Raw genomic sequence first — 23371 nt, 5'->3', positions numbered from 1 at the left:
GAGTCCATAAAAGTAACTTTTCAGTTAGCTAATTTCACTAATTCTGTAAAAGTTGAAACCCCAAAAAGTAAAATGAAGTTCTAAAAGTTGTAATATTAATGTTCCTTATTTCAATATTAAATAAAAAAAATAATAAACCACTAGCTGAACCTGCGCTCTCTACACAGCGCATCATTCGCATATGAGCATAAATCTCCTTCTCATTTCTCACAACATATGTAGATGTCCCTTTACAGACACAAGTGAAAGACGTCTTGATAAATAAAAAAAAATCGGCAAGGGATATCATAAAGAGGAGATTTTTTCGAATATCTCGCACCGTTTGCAAGATTTGAGCCTACTTCCGGTTGGAATTTCTAATTCATGTATGACCAGTGTTTTCTTTCTTCTTGCATGCAGTGTGTAATAAGCAAATACATTACATATACAATTAATTATAATGTCAGTTATATATGGTGTTCATTGAGCAAAACACACAAAAAATAAAGAATTATCTTAAGACTCGAGAAATGGTTTTCCTTTCTTTTTCACTATTATTTGACCATGGAACAAACGCCTGAGACATATATAACCCCAATATACAGCATTGTGGTGTTGGAACATATAACACACAGAATATGATGCTTTTTTTTTTAATTTCAACGCTTCCAGCGTACCCTTAAAAAATGTAATAAAGAAATAATGGCCATGTATTTTTAAATATTCAATTAGAACTGGACAATCTACGCAAAATTTCCAATCGATTAGTGAAAACGTCATCTTTCTAGAGCCTGTAGTTTCCGAGATATCATTGTTGAAAGGAAGGCCACAAATATATAACCATAGTTTAAAAGAACTCGGAAGATGGAAGCACAACTAACATGCATTGATTTTAGAGAAGGGTTATTAAAATACAAAGGTTTTGAACAATAATTTTATATCATAAACTTTATGAAAAAGATATAGTTAACTAATTTAGACTATTTAAAGTACAAATACTTAAAATATTTATCTCTGTTAAACGTGAAATCACACAACCGTAAATGAAAGATTTGAAAGCTAAAGTTATAGGTTGGAGCTCAGGCGCTTTTAATACCCCACACGCTTTCGATAACATCCCGGAGTACCTCCTTTGTTTCATATACTTCCCATCAATAACCATAAATTTCAGTACAATCTATATTAGCTCACGCCAACCTTTACTGTTAGAATATTTCCGATATATAGCGAATACCTTTTCCAATATCGTTATCATGGCAGATATTAACATCCATAGTAGGAGTGCTAGAGAAAAAGATGAATTTCAAGAGTATATAACTGACCATCTTCAGCTCTATATTCATGTTCTTCCTAAGCACACTAGACCTATAAGCCAAACTACACCAGATGTTGTTATTACATCTGTGAATCTCATCAATAAATGCCAGCTTGAGGTGCTCGACTCTATTGGTAGTGACCATCATCCAGTAAAACTAACATTAACACATGGGCTTCCAACTCGTCCTGTACTTGCGCCTCGCTCTCTCCTGAGATATGATAAGGCTCATTGGCCTGAATTCCGACAAGAAATTGAGGATACACTTCATAGTGTAACACCACCTACCAATGACACTGACCTCGCTTCTTGTATAAATACTATCACTACTGCAATACAACGCAGCTCTCAGCATCACATTCCGGAAGATCAAGTACATCCTTATAAACCGAAATTAGCTCCTACGTACCTTGCACTTGCACAGAAAGCACGACAACATCTTCGCGACTATTATCGAACAGGAAACCGTGCGTCTCTTCAGCGCCACCGTCAGTGGCAACGCACAGTTAAAATCTGGATGCATATAAACGTAGGAACTGGATTAAAACATGTAATAACTTATCTGAGGACGCACATCCTTCTAGATATTTGAAGCGTTTCAATCAACTTGCTGGGAAGAACACCAAAACTACCTACCCTCTCATTGACCATGGCACACCTCTCTTTTCGGATCAAGATAAAGCGAACGTCTTTGCTACTCAGTTACAGACGGTATTTACTCCTTCTGCCGCTTCCACACGTTCGGAACGGATAAACCTATCTAACATCCTTGCTCTGCAACCTTCCACAGAGCATGTCATTAATCCGGAGCATCCTCTTACAGCACCTATCACCACTGCCGAACTTCAAATCGCACTAAAGCGAAAAAAGAATACAGCACCAGGAATTGATAACGTATCTTACCGTCATATTCAAGAAGCTCCACAATCGCTGCTGGTCCTCCTTGTCGCAATCTACAATTTCATCCTACAAACTGGTCTATATCCATTGGAATGGAAAGTATCAAAAGTTTGCATGTTTTATAAACCAAATAAACCTATACATTCTGTCAGCTCTTATAGACCAATCCAACTTACATCAGTGTTCAGTAAGCTACTAGAGAAAATTCTCGTGTGCCGGCTTCATTCATACCTGGAAGCACGTAACATACTACCTATTCATCAAGCAGGCTTCAGACCACGTTTCTCAATAAATGACCAATTGCTTCGCCTTAGCACTATCATCACAAACCAGTATAACAAAGCATTCCCCTCATGTCTTATACTCATGGATTTAGAAAAGGCTTTTGATAAGGTTTGGCATTATGGACTAATTCAAAAACTTCAGTCGTTCAACCTTCGCATGTGCTATTTGAGGCTCATTCACCCTCTTCTTACAAATCGTATTGCTTATGTCACTGTTGGTAATGTGCTCTCTTGGCCTCTATTTCCGTTTACTGGAGTTCCTCAGGGATCAGCACTTAGCCCCTTACTGTATATACTTTATGCTTCCGACATACCTTCAACTCCGCACAATGTATTCACTTTTCAATATGCAGACGATACGGCTTTCCTCGCTCTTGGCAAAACTGTACATCAATTTAATACTGCTATTCAAACTACACTCAATAATTTCATCACCTGGTGCAAGAAGTGGCATCTAACTATCAACGAAGAAAAAAACACAAGCAGTAGTGTTTTTACCACCTAAAAGACGTTCCAGAGTTCACAGGAACCCAACTCTTCTACGAGTCACTATTGATGGATATCTTATCCATCCTACACCCACTGTCACCTACTTAGGTGTGGTCTTCGATTCTAAGCTCACCTGGAAAGCCCACCTGAAGAGGCTAACAGCTAAGGTTAAAAATCGATTGAATCTCCTACGCCGACTAACTGGAACAACTTGGGGCTTAAAAGCGGATGTCTTGTTTCACACCTATAAGGCGTTCCTCCGCCCTATCCTCACTTATGGGCATACTGCCTGGTGTAATGCTTCTGCATCTTATTACGAAAAGCTCTACATACTGGAGAGACATGTTATTCGTCTAGCTTATCGCCTTAAGCTACCATATCCCACATGGCTCACCTATGAATATACCTTGTTTCCGAAAATTACAGAACATCTTGCAGACCTCCGTATTAAATATATCAACTCTCGGATACACACAGGTCATCCGCTCTTTTTAGACATTCTTCACTCCGATGCTCTCACAGAGTCCACCTACCGGTTCATACTTTTACCATTAAACATATTTATATCTCTATATATCAACAGCACACACTTGATTCCGGACGGGAAATCTACGACATTTATTTCATTGCCGATCACATTCCTAATCTTTTTCCATTATTGTACGAAGATCCTCACCATTAACAAGGGATTCCCCCTGTGTTCATTAGTCCCGAGTCGCCCCGGGACAGAAGATATAACCCTTCATCTGTCTGATTAACACATTTATGTTTGTGACGTGCTCGCACTTCATCTCATTTATCATTTTCACTTCTCATAATTTCATTGGCCACATGTTGCACCTACTCTATATTTTTGATTTTGTTGCACTGATGATTAAACATGTTTGTTTTCTTTTCTTTCTTTGCATTTATTTCATCTTTCTCCTTTTGCACTATATAATTATTTAATCTTAGTTATTGTTGCACTATGTATTATATATTTCAGCATAAATTAAAATAACTGTAAAACGATAATATAAAATTAAATGATGATGAGTTCACAACCCTTTTAATAGGTGTTCCACTTCAGCAGTTAATAAATAATATCTCCTAGCCCATCACCTACCTTTCCTTCCGCCTATTTTGTGTATAAAAATCGCATGCCAAAGAGAGGGCGTAACCCTCTGAGAGGCAGGAGGATGAAAATCGTTTTATAATAGACTTCAACTCTCCTAGTGAACCCATATTATCTCTTCCTCCCTAACAAAAAAAAATCACTTTTAATTGCTATTGTAGCATTTTAATACATAGATGCTCATAATAATAATATACATTAAAATTTAACGTCTAAATGGAGTATGTACTTTCCACTTTACCAGTCTCCAACACTTCTGTATGTCTTTTGCCACTACGCAAATGTCGAAAGGTTGAAAACCACTCTTCTAGACATCAAACATCTATGCAGCATTAAGTTGACAAATGAAAGGTAAATACTACAAGTAGCTGTAGTTAATCGTTTTTGAGTTGTTGATGAGTAAAATACATCAGAGATTTTTGAAATGTTGCATATTAAAGAGAGTACTAGTACTCTAAAATTGTATATGGAGTTCTTCTAGTACATGGAGTTCTTTTGCTTTTTTAGATTTTACAAGGTAATTCCATTTTATATCTATTTTTAAGATAAAACATAGGGACTATGAATGCTTACATTAACCTCTTTACAGGAAAATTCCCGTACTCTTTAGTGCAAAAAGGATCATAAAGGATCATTTAGGGAAAGTGATTACTCAGCAGAGTTTGATATCATACATTACAGGGTTCAAAGTATTCATTCCTTGATATCGAGATATATAATTTGATTGGATTTTTAAAACTATGACCTTGAATAGAGATTTATTAATTTTGCAGATCTCATTGTTTACAAGCTTTTTTCTTTTATCTTATTTAAACCTTTGGACTGTTGACACTTTGCGAGTCATTCTCAGCATGCTTTCAATTAGTCATTATTACTTTGCTCTTTTAGGTTATTTAGAATCGTTAAGGTAATACATCATAAACATATAAAGAAATTAGTTATTTTTCAGTTTGTGTTCAGTTTAATGAACTCTACAGCATTCAATATTAGATTATTTGATTAAATAATCAGTTGTTAACAAAGGAGACATTCCCACTACTTATGTAAGTAGCAGTGTTGCCAGACACGGTATGCGAAATTACACACACATTCCGTCCAAATTGCACAATTTTGCACACAAACTGGAAGAGGCTGCACACAAAATTGCACAATACATAACTACCTATGTATATGCACATTATGTCTGATGATGTACATATCCATACGTACATCAACTAGCCATTGTTGAAAGATTCAGCGTTGGATTTACTATTATACAGGGCGGTCCAAAAGTAGGTATACAGCCCCGTATTGATCTACTCATTTCTTTTTATATCATTCCTATTGTTATCCATCAGGTAGACTTAGTTTCTTTATTACTTGTTCTTACTGTACCCTACCTAGTTTTGGATTACCATGTATTATTATTATTATTATTATTATTATTATTATTATTATTATTATTATTATTATTATTATTATTATTATTATTATTATTATTATTATTATAGCAAAACCGTCACATTCTTCCCGCCCATTGTCAGAGAAAGAGTGTGGAATCTTTGATTTAACTTCTCTTTTTTTTTTTCTATTTTTGTCCTTCGTTCAATCAAAGATTCCCATCCCTCTCGTTCACTCTGTCGTTCATCTGTTTGCAAAATGGAATTTGCCTGATTATTGATGAGAATACAAAAAAAAAAAAAAAAAAAAACCTGCACTTAATGATTTGGTTAACATCAAGGCTCAACATTCATTCATATTGCTTGGCTTGAACAAAGCAGCTTTGCTTAGGGATGTGAGCTAACGGTCGTGACACCCGCTTCTGAAAAACGAGAAGTGAGGTACCAAGGAAACAAGATAGGTTTTATTGCGCCGCCCTGGAGTCAGGCGTTGGCACTCGTAGTTTTTGAAAAACAATTTTCAGAAAAAAATAGAAATAATGAATATTTGAATGAATGGAACTTCGCACAAATCATCAATGATAAAAATTCTGAATTGACCAAAGTGCACACAAAATGCACACAGATTGGCATTACACACAAAATGCACACACAGGGCAAAATTGCACACATTTTGTGTAATTACACACACATTGGCAACGCTGGTAAGTAGTATCCTCGTTGTGAGCTTAAGTCAGCATAAAACCATTGCAAAGAATTGGTGACGTAACAAGTCCAACATTTTCTCTTATCATGCTTATCAATAAATATTTAAATGATTTTTTTAAAAATAATTATTGAAAACATCTTTCTGTACACTGTACGATCTACTTTTCATATTTTTAGCAGTTAACTGAACATTTTAACGATGTTAACTACGCCATATTTCTGTAATTTTTGTCCAGTTGATTTAGAGGAGAAATATTTCTGTTTTCTTTGAAATGATTTGGAATTTTGATAATGTGATTTTACCGATTTCTCTTCTATCTAATTTAAACGCTCCTTGATATTTTAAAATGAATTTGTGTTATACGAGGAGTGTTCAGTAATTATTGTCTTTAGTATAGAAGGCATTTTGCGAAATAGAGAAAATTGTATACACGACTCCAAAAGTGCATTACCACCTGCAATTCTCCCTTTCCTGCAATAGTAGGCAACCCCAAAAAACATTGGCGTACGGGTGGTTGAGAATTAGAAAGGCGTTGGACCAAACCTCAATTTTGTTACAAATATAGCAGTGTGGCAAACTGCAAATATAAGAATAAAATTAATTGTTAAGAATGACGATTTTATTATCGTGAGAGCAACGGATGACATGAAAAGTTACAAAGTGATCTTGCTTAAGTAGTTCAAACAACAAGAATGGAAAGAAAAAGATAACAGAGGAAAGCAGTTTCTCTTCATTTCCCCCCCAAAAGAAAACTCGGAAAAAAAACTTACATAATGTAAAGGCTTAATTAATATAAAAGCCTATGAGCACAAAACCAAACATCCACACGAAACAGAAAGAGAGACAAACACAAAATGAGTTCCGTCAGTGGCGTACCACACTTGCGGATACTACTACTACTACTACTACTACTACTACTACTACTACTACTACTACTAATAATAATAATAATAATAATAATAATAATAATAATAATAATAATAATAATAATACGAATATTTAGAGTAGGGTGGAGCGAAAAAATCAAAGTTGTGTATTCAAATAGCACTAGGTGCCAAAAGTTGTGTATTGACTACTGTAACATTCGTGAATTTTTTCATAATTTTTGAACTTCATCTTCATTCCCCGCAAGAGCGTTAAATGTTAGTAATTTTGATGAAAATTTGAATTTTCTTGAAAATACTGATTTTTTAAAAGCTTCCCAATAAAATCGAACTAGGTGACAAAAGTTGCATTATGAGTAGGTTGACTACACCATTCATGATTTTTAAAATAATTTGCATCTTCATCCCCCGCAAGGGCCTGAAATTTTGCAATTTTTATGGTATATTCTAAGGCATATTCAAGAGCATTTAGATGGCGCAACAGTGGCTCCTCAAAAATTCTAGAGAACTATAGGAAAACGTTTAACCAATTGTGGGGGACTGTCCCCTCTAATAATATGATTTGAGATGTGTTTTTTGGGGAGAAATTGGATAATTGGTGTCCGATTGCCACAAAAGAAAGTGACACGAAATTGATGTCCACCAGAATAAGCCTCAAATATGCCCGCTTCCCAATGTTGAAGGCAACTCGGCTCCCCTGATCCTCCAGAGCATCGTTTCTCAACTTCATAAATATTTTGAACATCGCTAAAAAAAGGAGGGTATTACTCGTCCCCCCGAATGTTGAAGACAGATATGGGCCGGTGATTGTGAGGATTTACCATTCGTTAATTTTCAAGCGATTAAAGGAAAAAGACGTCAGAAACCTTAGCACAGACAAAATCTTAGCACTATGTGGGTTAAAGAATTTAAACTCTGTTATAACAACATTTATATATATGTCTGTATTTTCATTAATTTCGATCGTGTCTGAAGAAGGATATGCTAGATATCCGAAACAGTTACAAATTATAATTTAAAATAAAGTAAAGTTTTAAGCTTTGGTCAGTGTCTCTTTTGTTAAAACAATTAATCCAAAGCCATGAATAGTCTTACACTATGTGGGATATTTGCAGAGCAATCTCTACTGGTGAGTTTCACCGAACTTTGTATCAAGAAGTTCTGGAAAATTATTCTATGCCAGATGGATAACTACTGCCAACCAGGGGCGTAACTTGTTGGGGTAGGGGGCAACTACCCTCCAGCGAAGCTCATAGCCGTTTGAGGGGAGCCCATTTTAAGACAACATTTTTTTACTCCATATGTATTATAAATGAAGCATCAAACAGGTTCACTACATTACATAAACAAAACATCACAAAAAAGATACATAGAACAAAAATGCGTTGTGAGCCCATTTCAGTAAAAAAAATATCTACTATTATTGGCCCTAGAAATAATATTTATTCGTATGGCTTTGAAATTTGTCAATATTGTCCTCTTAATTATTTTTTTTTTTATGTATGGAACGGGTCCAGAAGCATAACAAACGGCCCCGCTGACTTTGTCATGCGGGAGGGCTTACAGATTCCGGGGGGGCTCATAAAGAGTAAGAGAAAATAGAAAGAGGGGGCCCAAGAATTATAAAAAAAAACTTTTCTAGGCGCTCAAATACGCGTATTAATAATAATAATAATAGACAACAATACTGTTAAGGTGGACAATTATTATTATTATTATTATTATTATTATTATTATTATTATTATTATTATTATTATTATTATTATTATTCTCGTCCTTTTGAATTTGCACGGCGAAATTTCTGCGTAATATGTTATTATTTCTGTAATTTTTCTTGGATTCTGTTATTTCATTTATTAGTGGTACTAATTTTTCTCCAGTTCGTCGAATAAATAAATTTAGTTGTATCGTGCCGGACATAAGTCCTTGATCAAGTAATGACGACTACTTGTGAATAAAATGCAGAGTATAAGAATTAAATTTGTCATATCTGTAGTTTTGTGTGGAGGAGAAACTTTATTGTGAACGAAAGATTTAAGAACAACTGATGTTATTAATATAAACTATCCTAATGATTGTTGACTTATAGCATCATAAAAGAAATACGAAAGACGTTTTGAAACGAAGAAAAATAACGTATAACTTGTGTTCCCAAATTACAATTTGTGGCTTTGGTAACACTCCGCCCACCACTATTTACGCCTCTTTCCCCCAAAAGATGAGCGTTACCCAAAATAATGTTCCAGACGACTATAGTAACATTGCGGATGAGTGTTATTGTAATTTGTAACAATAATACTCATGTGCCCCAAATTCGTTGTCAATAATTATTGGGGAAGACTGCCTCAAAAATTTAACATTAAATCTCCCAAAGAAAAATTACCTTTTGTGCTTTCGCCCCAAAGGAGGGACTAAAGAATGACTTTCTCTCATTTACTATTAAAATTTAAAAACATTCTGACATTTTTCAATAAGAATGCCAAATTTCACATTAATAGTGTGAAAACTTCATGTTCTTCCAGTGCTGTCGAAAAGTATACGAATTATATATATATATATATATATATATATATATATATATATATATATATATATATATATGGTCAGAAATAGGGGACTATAGGGATTTTAATCCGAAATTTGCACTACATAATGGCAGTTGAATTCACTAGACAACTAGACAATAGAAATCCGGTTGGAAAAATAGATTTTAAAAAAAGAACAGAACATGTATTTAAAACATGAAAAGGATGATTAAATGTTTTAAATAGGTTTTGGAACACACACGAAAGAAAGTTTTAAACATTTTGAACAGTTTTAAACATAATTTTAAACATATATTTCAAAATCGTGTAATAACTTATTTGTTAAGATTTTTTGCGCTTTAGTTGCAACCAGTGATGTTCTTCTAAATTTTTGAGAACCGGTTCTGTATATATACATACGTATCATTGTATACAATATATATATATATATATATATATATATATATATATATATATATATATAGAGAGAGAGAGAGAGAGAGAGAGAGAGAGAGGAGGGATACTAGATGTGTGGGTAGAAAGATAGATATAACTCTCTTAAGAAACAAACCATACAAATAGACAAAAGCAAATTTTTTACTAGATACCACAAGTGACAAGTAGAGACCTACACTGTAATCCTAATACAAGCAGGTGTGACTACCGTGAATATCTTGGAAACAAATTACTCAAGATAGATGGTTGTCAAAAAGTATTGGAAAGACCTTAATCCAGCAATAGACGGATAAGTTTTGATAATGATATGTATGCGTTTCAACTTTCACCGCTACACTGGTGTGATCTCAGTTCTCATTCATAATATCTGAGCATTTGAGATTAAGAAATAAACCGCTTATACTTTGTTCAGCGGAACCATATGTTTAACCCTTTAGCTGTAAGAATTTCTGAAAACAAAGACAGTTAAACTAAAATTTACTGTTCCTGGGTTTATCTGAGTAAAATTTACTGTTATGTATGGGTATGAAAAAAGGTTCTGTGAATTCGAAATATTTTAACAACCAGTTCTAGCGAACCGGCTGAATAGCATCACTGCTTGCAACCGACCTTTTCATTTACATTATGCTGGTTAAGACTACATTGCGTTGGGTACAGAATATTTCAATATAGATTAGTAATTGTCAGCTTATTTCATATCACGACCCCCTTTTATTACACCTTCGTGCCCGTGACTCTCATAAGTACTTTCTTCTTTCGAATATTCCTTTTTTTTAGCTAGGTTTTAAAATCTATGGTAATTTCACATAATCTATCCATATACATGATGAAACAAAGTCCTCACCACTCTTGCGTGTTTAGAATGGGTTGAGGGAGAATGATGAAATTTGGAAGTGCTCTGACACATTAGATAGAACTATCAAACATCATGGCGGCTATTTTTGATTGGTATTCGAAATTTTAAACGCGAAGGGAGTCATGTTACATGTTGTAAGGCTAGAAGTTTACCAGAAATACGCTTGTGCGGTTACTTTAGTCCTAAAACAAGTCATTTCGGAGTTACTGCCTCTGAAAGTTTGCTAATTATGCCCTTATAGGGTAAACTCGCGTTTCATGAAGGCGGGTGAGATTTTAGTTGCAAAAGTCGATTACTATTTCAGAACACTGATGCTAATAAAGTTGTTTTAAAATAATAAATTTTCGAAAAGTAATATATGTAATTGGTTGTTTTTTAAAGTCAATAATTTATTGATGAAAAATAATATTTGGGGCGTTCAAAGCACAATGGATCCAAGTCCATTTTCAATAAGGTTCAGTTTTACTCAGCAAATGGATTCTATCTCAAAACGTAATATCTCCGCAGTCAAAGGTCCGACATAAATGTAAATAAAAACACGTGAAAGGGCGTAGGATAGTTTCACAGACAGCCCCACCTCAGTGAGGCAGAAGGGCAGCCGCCTCCACCTCCATTCTGAATTTCAGATTCTGGGGGCGGCAATGCAGTTTTAGAAACCTTTTGATAAGGAAAATCCAATAGAACAAGTTTGAGGTTCTTACACCGAATAAATACGGAGCAAATAGTGATCAAAACTGGATAGTTGCTTAGGCCCAATTATCAGAATTTTAAGCAGACCATAGCAAACTCGAAAGTAGAGCTATCTTTGGAATCCTTGAGCCAAAAAATATGCAAATATACAATAGGTCTATAGCTCCTTACGGGCAATAGAAATGGGGAATAACTGACCAAACTCCATAAGGACTTCATATTTTTTTCTGTGGACTTTGCTCAGCAAAAGATTTCTAAATCTGCATTACTGCTCCGAAAATCTAAAATTCAGGCTAGAGGGCGGATGACCTCTAAATGGACGTCCCTCTCTAGCGACAATCATATAAAACTCTAGATTGCACCTTGTCGCGTAGTTTTTTTCTTTCATTTCGGATTTTTTCTTTCTCTAAAGTATGTATATACGGTAACTGAGAAAAAAAAAACTTATACTGTAACAACGAATGCCTGCGATATTTTAGTTTCAGAACCGCAATTTAGCAAAGAACCCTTTGTTTGTTTTCTGAGTACAACACATAAACTTGTTTCCATGATAGTTCTTTTATTTATTTTTTTAATATCAGTTTCTGCAAGTAGTCCAACCTTCGACCACGACACTTTCTCCCAAGTTAACTGAGAAGCATTTACCGTAAACAATACAATAAATGCTAAAAACAAGGGAAAGAAGAGACAGCATAAATTGTAGATCACCAAACTGACCTGCTGTGGCCACTTGAAAGCAAAACATTCAGATGGGAAGAAAATAGTCTCCAGAATGGGAAGCACTTTGTGACAATTTTCTTTCTCTGACAGATTGTTTTTTTACAAAAAATAAAATAAAACAAAAATAAACATATGCTTAAAACAAGTCTTAAAAAATACACGTATTTAAAACAAAATCTTTAAAACGTATATAAAATGTGCTTTAAACAAAATCAATTGTTTAAAACAAGTTTTAATAATTTGGTTTAAACAAAACAACGCTGATAGAAACATCGACTACAGTCTAGTCACTAGTCGTGTTCTAAAACCTGGTTAACCGATTTGGGTTCGATTTAAAGTTGAAAAGAATGTGTCGGTTTATTTCAGAAACCGAACCCTAATTTGGTTCAGTTTTGTTTGGACTGACACTTTATTGCCTTTTTTCAGAATATCCATACATATTTTGGAAAAGTTCCGAAAGATATATAATGGTTTTGTTTTAAGTTAAGGTATTATGAATCTGCTGTTTCACTTTTAAATAGAATTACGATACTTCATATTTTTCTCTACATATATTTTTGTGAAAACACTTTAATGGGCAAGAGAAAATACAACTTTTTCGGTTCGGTTTGGTTTCGGTTAACCGTTTGAAAATGAAATCTTTTCGTTTAATGTCCCACGATTATTGCTGTTAGATGAGGAAAACCATGATTAAAGCAAGCGAATTATGATGGACGAATTGGTGGAATGAGAAAGTGGAGAAAGGGAGTGTCTCTAGGAAACCCACGAGCACGAGTTGTTCATCTCAAGTTTATTTCTTCGGAACGAACCACGTACTCCATCCATCAGATACTTCAGTGGTCGGGGTTCCGGGGCCGATTCCCGGTGGGAGAGCCTTTGAAATTTTAAATGTCCTCCATGTATCTGTGTTCGTGTCCCTGTCGTTCAAAGTTGAAATAAATGTAAAACGAGTATAACTGAGCATAATAGAAACAAGTTACTGAGATACTTTCGGTGAATCAGAAAAAAAAGTAGTTTGAGGCACCAGGTTCCAGTTAAGAGTTCGAATTACTCTTAAGACCACCTTCTCCTTCATGTCTTTACGTGTTCGTATGTCTTTCTTTAATTTAAATTTGAATTCTCTACAAGATAGTATTTTAAAAATGGTCGAAATCAGAGGTTTTCATCGTTAATAAAATATTGGAATCGGAATAGGACGTAATATTGAGGTCTCAAATCTTTAATAATAATAATAATAATAATAATAATAATAATAATAATAATAATAATAATAATAATAATAATAATAATAATAATAATAATAATAATAATAATACAGAAGATAAATTCCGTATGAGGACAGATTGTATTAAAATCTGTAAAATCACCCCTAACATTAGGCAAAAGTTACAACATAGTTGGAATTTCAAAGAAGTGTCCGGACCACCAGAAAATACCCTCTGCATACGTCCCTACAACTAGCTAAATGTTAAACGAAAGGTTTCTAGGCAAATTTCATGAAGAAAGTAGGGCTACTGAACTCACAAGAGCCGTAAGAAAAATTGTTTTTAAGTTTTACGTTCCATGGTTATGCCGGCTAAACTAAAGGAAACATCGATAATGAGAATGAAAGAAATAATGGAATAAAAAAGTGGGAGGAAACAGGACCCCGAGAAAACCTATTCACACGGCGTTTGTTTAACACATTGCCCACTGGAAAAGGGTGAACCATTAAATTCACAAACGTCAGTGATAATAATAATAATAATAATAATAATAATAATAATAATAATAATAATAATAATAATAATAATAATAATAATAATAATAATAATAATAATAATGGTATTAAAAAGTATAATGTAAAATGTTAAAATGTTTTACCTAAAATTAGGCAAAACTTACAGAAAATTCGGAATTTTTGGGAGGGAGGTCCGTACATCTAAGATACACCTCTGCAACTACCCACCTTTTAAACCAAAGCGTTCACTAGTTTCATGCAGAAAGTGTTCTACTGTACGTTTTAAGGGAAATAACTGTAATAAAAATAACTGAATATTACTGAACAGCAAGGGATATAATAAAATAACTCTTAGAATATGCAGAATTAATTATAAAAGCTTTGCTACAAAAATTACTACACAGACCATAATTCGATGAGCTCCGAAATACGAAGTAACAAAATAGAGTATAAGATTCTGTTTACAGAGTATTTGTTACTTAAAGAATGGACATACACTATTTCGAGAATCGAGATAAGACGAGAAATGTTTACGATACTTTTCGTCTCGTCTCGATTCTCATCTAAAAGCGAGACGATAATTTGAGTTAGCCTTGTCCAGTCTCGAATGTAAAATGTTAATTCTCGTCCCGATTTTGCTTGTTTTCCTTTAAAAACAAGATGAGAAATTCCTCTTCTCGCTGAGCTCCTTCGTGGCTAAGCGGTTAGCGCATAGCAGGGGCGGACTGGTCACCCTGCTACCCTGCAAATGCAGGGTGGGCCCCCTCGACCAATTTTAAGACGATGTGCTCAATTAATCCTACCAGCATCAAAAATATGGCAGGGTAACTCCTGCAAACTTGTGTTTTGCATAAAAAAGATGTAAAGTTAAACTTTCATGAACAGACCTTATTCTTCTTCACGTTTATCAACTTGAAAAGGTTCCGTCTATGAGACAATCAGGCCCTAAAACATTGCGGAGGTTGTGATACAGCAGCTGTTAAAAACGAGCACGTTAATTACTACTTTTTTTCAATATAAGAAACACAGTAGATTTCAGGCTGTTATTGGATTTGGATACCATTGCCTACTCCGGTCCTTTTACAAGCCGGCGAGTGGCGGTTTTAAAGAAACAATAGTTTCGTAGATATTGTTATTGTAGAAAGTAGAGGTGGAGCCGGAACGCTTTTGAACTGCATTTTCCTCAGACCAAGTTTCGAAGAAAGAAATCGGATCAGGCTTCGTTGTTTTTTTTTTTCAGTGCGGTAAAGCGAAAAGAAATTAGTCGCCACTATCAACGATTGTTTTATACAAACCCCAAACAATTACTATGAAGTTGCTGCCCTCGGCTCGTGTTTTATTTGTATATTACATCGAAGAGCAAATCCGATAGCAGCAATTCAATTATTGGAACACCAGTTACGTGTCGTTTGTCGTGGAAGACAGATGTGATTCTGTCAGTATGGATGGTAGGAGTGATTGTAAGATTACTGTAAAGAAAAAATATAAAAGTGGTGCTAAAAAGCGAGAACACAAACGAAGATGTGATTTACAAAAAGCTGCATCTGACCCAAAACAACGTAGGCTATTTGAATCTGTGAAGCCCCAAGAAACAAATGAGCGTGATGTGACTCATTCGAGTACTGCAGGACAGTTGCCAGGTATTTTTTTGTTTTTATGTCTAAGGTGTTTATAAATTATAATATATACACCACGTCTTTGGATGATTTCAGTCAATTGTAGCTTATCTTTTATGGCTATTTTTACTTGAAATTACACAACTTAACACAAAATTAACTGAACTGTTTGCTGCCGCGTAGTGCTTTCAAACGGGTCAGATCAGGCTTTCATGGGTCAGGGGTCGAGTCAAGCCTCCTTGATACGGGTCGGGTCAGATCACCTACGCTAGGGTCAGGGCTGCTCTAGTCACGGGTCGGCTCGGGTCAACTTTCTTATGCGCCGTTTCGGCTAAATCCTTCTCGGGTCAAGAGGGTCGGGTCGACGTTCAACTCGACCCGACCCGACTCATGACCCGAATAGGTTTTAGCCGAAACGACGCATAAGAAAGTTGACCTGAGCCGACCCGTGGCTAGAGCAGCCCTGACCCGACCTGTGACCCAAGGAGGTTCGACTCGAGCCCTGACCCGATGAAGCCTGACGTGACCCGTTTGAGAGCACTAGCTGCCGGCACTGGGCTCAGTAAGCGTTGGTGTAACTACTAAAAGTGCTGAACACTTATGCTGTCAGTCAAATCAGTGTGTATATCGTGTAAATGTTAACTTCCCTTTAGTTATTTAAAGTTAATTTAAAATAAAAGTGTAGTAAAATGTAAAAATTATTTGTGATATGCAAAGTAGGTATTCATATGAAAAGAGAAGTTGGGGCCAGCCGAGGAATGGGCGGACTACAGTAGACGATAGACGATATCTAATCTTTCTGCGACATGAAGATATGATATTATGACTTACTTATGTCAAGGAAAATCTTGCGTTTCGAAATCTATCGCATATTTACCTCCTATCGCATTCTTTGTGTTGCATTGAGGCCACAAAGTTACAGCTTTTTCAAGTTTCCAACACTGACGACATGTCTGTTGTCTCACCTGACACGCTTGAGGGGGAAGAGTTGTCTGCTAAGAGCGGGGTGTACACTGAGAAAAAAAAATTGTAGGTGGCATACTTAAAAAGATAGGTTACATGCGTAATTCCTGTAGTTTTTGGACTTAACGTACAACAGACGTATAACTGAAAACGCATGTTTTATAATACTTTCCGCATAAGAGTTCCATCTATACGTACTTTCCGTATGAAATAATATAGGCAGACAGGATCTCACATATAAATGGACGTAGACCCTATATAAAATATAGCTGAGGAATGTAACATAAGTATCTGCATGTGATGTACGGAAGACTGTTAGATGTAGGACATCCTGCAACGGCATGATGTAACATGTAAGGACAGTGAGTATGTACCATATGCATAACGTATGCTCCATACTGACTTCTGTAGTAAGCAAGAGGATTCTGTATATTTGTACAATATACCGCTGTCCGGAAAACGGATTTTTCTCAGTGTACTTCCTCGAGATTATACAGCAATATTTAGACGAGTTTGTGTATGTGGGATACAACATTTTCTTCTCGCCAAAAAGACAGGTACACAGAGAGATTGCGGCACATTCGCGAGCAGACTCCCGACTGAAGTAAGTGGTATTTTTTACGTATCAAGAGGGAGGGGAGCCCCAGATCAGCTATGACAAAATACGGATCTTCGTTAAGTAGGGTGGTTGCAGATTTGGTTACTTAAAAAAAAAGTTTCAAATATGTTATTTTACATGAAAACGCAATAAAAATTGCCTCAATTTATGGGTTCGAAGATGGACTTTTATATGTAATACATATGAAGAATGCCAAGTACATTTTTTACATTTTTATACAGTGGGCCCTCATTACAGTTTAGCAGGGTGGGCCCTATGGTTGCCAGTCTGCCCCTGGCGCATAGTCCTTTGGCGTGGGAGACCCGGGTTCGATTCTCGGCGGGAGCTCATGTGGTTCGGATTCCACGTTAATCAGTAGGTTCACGTCTCATATAGCCTCGCTGCTGAAAGGGACGCTAAACTAAAATCAACGCAACTCCTCTTCTCGCTGGCAACATTAAACAAAACCGAAATATTCTTGTCAGAAGTCACGCTTCTGTTTATAATGATGTGAACTGAGTAATAATAAGCTTCTAACTTTTAATCTTCTACGAGATAATAATAATTATTATTAGTTTATTATTATTCCCGAAGATTTGATAGTTCAAGTATTGAAACATTCTAGTATTCAAATATCTGAAGATAATAAAACGTGCATCGCCATTCAATCGCCACCAAAAATACTTAAGAAAACCTTCTTCTTTACATGAATCCGAACCTCGAATCTCGAGATTACTGGCAAGGCCCCTTGACCACTGAACCCACGATTACTACGCGATGAACGATTTGTCTTTACTAAGTTTACTTGAGGTATCCTTGCCTCCGCTTACAATGTTATTTTTCTTCGTTTCAAAACGACTTTTGTATTTCTTTTATAATGCTATAAGTCAATAATCTTTGGCATAGTTTATATTAATAACTTCATTTGTTCTTAAACCTTTCATTCACTATTTAGTTTCTCCTCCACACCAATCTACATATATGACAGATTTAATTCTTATACTCTGCATTTGGCTCCGAAGCAGTCGCCATTACCTGGTCAAGGACTTATGTCCGGCACGCATATTTGCGAATCCCATACGTTTCGTTTATAATCTAATCTTATTGCCCGATAAAAATAGGATATCAAGAGTCATGATCTAAAATAGCAAAAAATAAACGATAAATTCTGTCGGCCCTCGTAGCATTTCATGCTAGCGCAAGGTGATAGTAATGAAAATTGTTTTTGGCGTGGGTTCAAACCCAGCCCAAGGAAAGTTGTTTTTCTATTATCTTTAAATTTTCATAACACTGTTTTCATTAAAATAAGCTTGCAGTTTTATTATACGGATCCATAGTAAAAGTAGTAGTAATAGTATTTAAAGTAACTATAGTAATAGTAATAGTTGGTTGGGTTCTGTTCTCGACATCAAATAGGCAAATTAAAGACTTGCACATATTCTTTCTGTAGACTTTACATGCTTAAAACAGCTGGCTAGGGTAGCGGGCGAAGATAATACAGTGCAGCGCGCGAATACTGAAACATTTGGGATCGGCAAAAATGCGTCCGGCACGATACATTTTGGTGTAAAGAATCTTACAGGGAGAAACCGGTTCGTTCCAAAGCTGAAGTTAGTAATATTTGGACTTTGGCTTCATATGGCATGATAGTGTATTGGTAACGTAGCGGACTTACAAGCAGTGCACTTATTCAACCTAGATTCGAGTCCTGTTCACGCCCAAGTTGTTTTCTCATACTGGACTAGCAATCCTTAAGAATGTGGAAGCAAACACCTATATCATGATAGAGACGATTTACTAATGTTGGTTCGGAAAGGGCAAGGAAATTACCAGGACGTTCGGAACACTTCATTGATCTGCAGCACTTTTCGTGTTATCGTTCTCAGAAAGAAATGCCACACCACTTGTTAAGCAAAGTTTTGGTACAGCAATCGTTGGAGTAGTGGTTATCGTACAAGACTTCCACGCGGAAAATTTCGGTTCGATTCCCCGATAGGTAATATAGTTTTCTCGCATAAAATAATGGCTCAAACTGTGCGAATTATAACGAATATCCGCAATAGATGAAATCGTTCGGAACAGATAAATCTTCGGAGATGACTACAAAATGGCTCCCCTCTTTGGTTATTTGAAAACAACATTTTATTTCTATTAGTTTGACACAAAATTTGTTTCCATCCTATAATTCAATGTGTTTTATTCACATTTCAAATTTGAAACATGCAAGGTCTGCTACATCTATAAGGAACATCCAATTTTCCTTTTGAACATTTGTAACTTTTCATTATGATACAGTTTGGAATTTTAATATAGGGTGTTTCTGATACAAATTTAGCAGTAAAGTAGCATTCATTCATTTTCTCTTTCTTTTTCATTTCTTTTGTTCCTTTCCTTCTTTCTTTTTGTTCAGTTCGCATTAGTAGTCTGGAATTGAAGGTATGACCTACGCTACCTTTTCAGTTTATTAGAATGTATTCCGGATCAGTACGTCCAATGAACACTGCCAAATTTGAAACCGAACCACGCGGAAACAAAGCATGTGATAAACGTTTGACATTATGGTACTGTAGATGTGTCTCGGAGATCTACAGTTCTATTGGAATTTGAGTATTTTATTTGACCACTAAGTTTCGCATTCATTTTGAAAGTGACTTAATGAATGTTTCTAGCATTCTCTATATATTCGTATTATTATTATTATTATTATTATTATTATTATTATTATTATTATTGTATTATTTCTTGGATCTAGCCGTGTGCGATATGGCGATATATCGATATCATTGATATTAATATTAACATATATCATCATTCGATATCGCGAATATATCGACATCGATATATCAACATAATAAATTTTCGATTTCAATATTCGAGGGGCGAGGTATAGGAAGTTCCTAAGAGTTTGCTATTGGTGAAGAAATAAAACTTAATTTTTACAATAATGTCTTCTAGTGACAATTTCTTTATGATCATAAATTGCAATGTAAAAGGTGATGGTGTCCCTACTAGGGATGGCCAGAACCGGTTCTTGGTGGAACCGGTTTTCGGGTCTGAACGGATCCGGTTCTAGAAGATCCGGTTCCGGAACCGGTTTTTCGGATCCAGGTCTGAACCGGTTCTTCGGATCCAGGTCTGGAACCGGTTCTTCGGATCCAGGTCTGGAACCGGTTCTTCGGATCCAGGTCTGGAACCGGTTCTGAAAACAGAACCGGTTCCTCGCGGAACCGGTTCAGCTGGAACCGAAACTTTGTTACCATCCCTACCTAAACGCGAGCTGCTGGCAAGCTGTGAACAGTATGCTAGATGAAATGGTGGAAGCGACAGGCAGGCTCCCAGACGGCGGCAGCTTGTTTCATTTGGCTAAATAAACTGGGTGACTGGCAAACTCATTGGCTAAACAGGCAAACTGGCCAACTCATTTGGCTAAACACCCACTGGTGGACCAAATTTTTTTTTCTGGGGGCACAAGCGGGTCTGGGCGGGGAAGGCACAAGCGCATGGTACTCTTTGCATTATTTTTGAAGGTGAACTTTGTGCCTCCTTTACGGGTCTTTGGAGGCTTTCGGATCCAGGTCTGGAACCGGTCCCTAAGATCCGGTTCTGGAACCGGGTTTTCAGATCCAGATCTGGAACCGGTTCCTAAGATCCGGTTCTGGAACCGGGTTTTCAGATCCAGATCTGGAACCGGTTCTTAAGATCCGGTTCTGGAACCGGGTTTTCGGATCCAGGTCTGGAACCGGTTCCTAAGATCCGGTTCTGGAACCGGGTTTTCGGATCCAGGTCCGGAACCGGTTCCAGAACCGGTTCTGAAAACCGGATTTCCGAGAACCGGTTCCTCGCGGAACCGGTTCCGCCGGATCCGGAACTTTGTGGCCATCCCTAGTCCCTACATACCAAATCATCAAGAACTGATCACATGACTTCCGGTGCACATGAAGAGTTGTGAATATGCATCAAGTACAAGACTACCCGTAACAGTTGCACAGCAAACACATTAACCCATGTCAGGGCCGGCGCGAGGGGGGGGTCGAGCCGTGCCACCGCCCAGGGCGGCAAGTCTAATAGGCGGCAAAATTTGGAAAGAAAATAATACTATCAAAATATAATGATTCGTAATAGGCCCACATGGAAAAATAAAATTGTGTTCACCCGAGAATGTAACTGAACTTTACTCACATTCAGGAAAATACTCACTCAGGAAATTCAGAGCATTCCCTCTCATTTTCAATTGTAAACTACTACTAGTCTCAGGTATCTCGTTCAATATTTCCTTGCAGCGGCGTAGATAAGATTTTTAACTAGGGCGGATAAGATTATCAAGGCGTCTTTTATATTTTTTTCTATTCAGCAATGTTCTAACGCTCCACTCCAAGTATGCACTTGAGACAGGCCGTTCTAGCCTACGCATCTAGAGACATTTAAGTTCTAGCAGCAAGTTTTTAACCAATTTACAAATTGTTCATTTCAAATATAAGAAATTGTACAGCATATTTTTTCTTGAGAAATATCTGCTAGAATCATTTGCGCAATTGCGCGTGCATTACGGGTTTTCCTGTTTTAGCGAGCCTTCTATATTCCTTGCAGTAGACATCCACTAAACCTTGTCGTTAACGATGCAGACACAGAATCTCAGTACACCGTTTCATTGTTTGTATAGTTAAAAAAAAGGTTTGACATTTTCTCTGCATCAGTTCAATGTTGAGTCATTCTAAAGGAACATATTAGCAATCTCACTTTAGAGCCATTAAGCACCACAAGGTGGGAGAGCCGAATTGATGCTCAGATTCCACTTAAATATCAAATAGGGAAGGTTTATGATGCCTTACTTCAAATAAGTAACGACAATAAAACAGAATGGTCTCCCACCATGCTCTGCGTATAGCAAACCAACTGCGTGACTTTACTTTCCTTTGCTCACTCGTTATCTGGTATAACTTATTATTCCACATAAACATAGTAAGCAAAAGTCTCCAAAGCATTGATTCTCATGTGTTGGATGCAGTCGGGTTTCTTGAAAATATATCTGAGAGGAGCAGAAATGATGCAAAATTTCAATCTTACTTAGTTGATTTAACGGGGTTGTCATCAGCATTAGATATGGATGATCCACGGATAGATAATTCAGTGAAAGCTCGGAAGTCGAAAGAAGAGACAGTTTCAGTACGAGACAGAGGATAAAGCAATTGAAAATCCACAAACAAGATACAAGATGGATTTTTATTACAAATTTCTAGACGTGATTGTGTTAGCTCTAAGAGAAAGGTCTGAGCAACTTAAACATCACTGCGAGTATTTCGATTTTCTTTACGATATAAGTAATCTTAAAGATATGCCACCTGAACTTTTGTCTGAAAAGTGTACTAAACTTGCCAGCATTATAACACACAAAGAATGGAAATATATTAACCCCAGCGATCTGCATGAGAAACTAAAAGTGTTATCCGCTATAATTAAGCCTAAAAGTTCACCAAAAGAGACTTTAAAATTAAGGAACATAACTTTGCTCCCAATGTGTGTTGCACTTAGGATTTTGTTAACCTTACCGGTAACAGTGGCAAGTGGAGAAACAAGTTTTTCGAAATTTAGACTTACTAAAAACTATCTATGTTCTTCCTGTTTGAAACACGCTTGTGTGAACTAGTGATGATATCAATAGAACACGAATTGGCTGAAACATTGGACTACGAGCATATGATAAAAGAATTTGCTCATATCAAATCAAGAAAAGTTTCTTTCAATTAAGGTATGTTAAATTTATGAATCTCTGTGTTTTAGTACATTATAAGGCTTAGGATAATCACTTAGTTTTGCCGTAATATCTGATTCACTATATTATCTTCATGCTCCATACTCTAGGGAAACTCCTTTTGCTACAAAATAAGCTTAAAAATGAAAATTCTTAGTCGTGACTAAAGCATACTTTTTAATTTTATTTTCTGTATGTGCTGCTGTATATCACAGATATACAACGAAATCGAGCATACTGAATATTGTGTCATATATGGATTCCTTAGCATTCGAGAGAGGTAGTTCAAGTTTTTGTTTACTTTTCCATTTCATACATGTTTTTAAATGGGCATCTTACTTTTTCGTGACATTTGAACGTCTTCTGTCAAAATAAGGTTTGCGGATTAAAGGGGCGGCATGTGAAAGTACCGCCCAGGGCGGCA

The 23371-nt window shown here is 36.2% G+C and overlaps 1 protein-coding gene across 1 annotated transcript in view; it reads left to right on the top strand.

Moving 5' to 3' along the window:
- Positions 1 to 4459: 4459 nt before the first annotated feature.
- The window catches only part of LOC145660544 (putative 4-coumarate--CoA ligase 1), a 70612-nt gene continuing 51700 nt past the window's right edge, over positions 4460 to 23371 (top strand). The window contains exon 1 of the mRNA XM_081725737.1: positions 4460 to 4598. Coding sequence (XP_081581863.1) covers positions 4566 to 4598 — 33 coding nt within the window. The 5' untranslated portion in view covers positions 4460 to 4565. The remainder of the gene's footprint in view (positions 4599 to 23371) is intronic.

The sequence above is a fragment of the Thermobia domestica genome, chromosome 9 (genome assembly GCF_964235325.1).
Source record: "Thermobia domestica chromosome 9, izTheDome1.hap1.1, whole genome shotgun sequence".
In the NCBI taxonomy this organism is placed as follows: domain Eukaryota; kingdom Metazoa; phylum Arthropoda; class Insecta; order Zygentoma; family Lepismatidae; genus Thermobia; species Thermobia domestica.
This window is presented reverse-complemented; position numbering and strand designations above follow the sequence as displayed.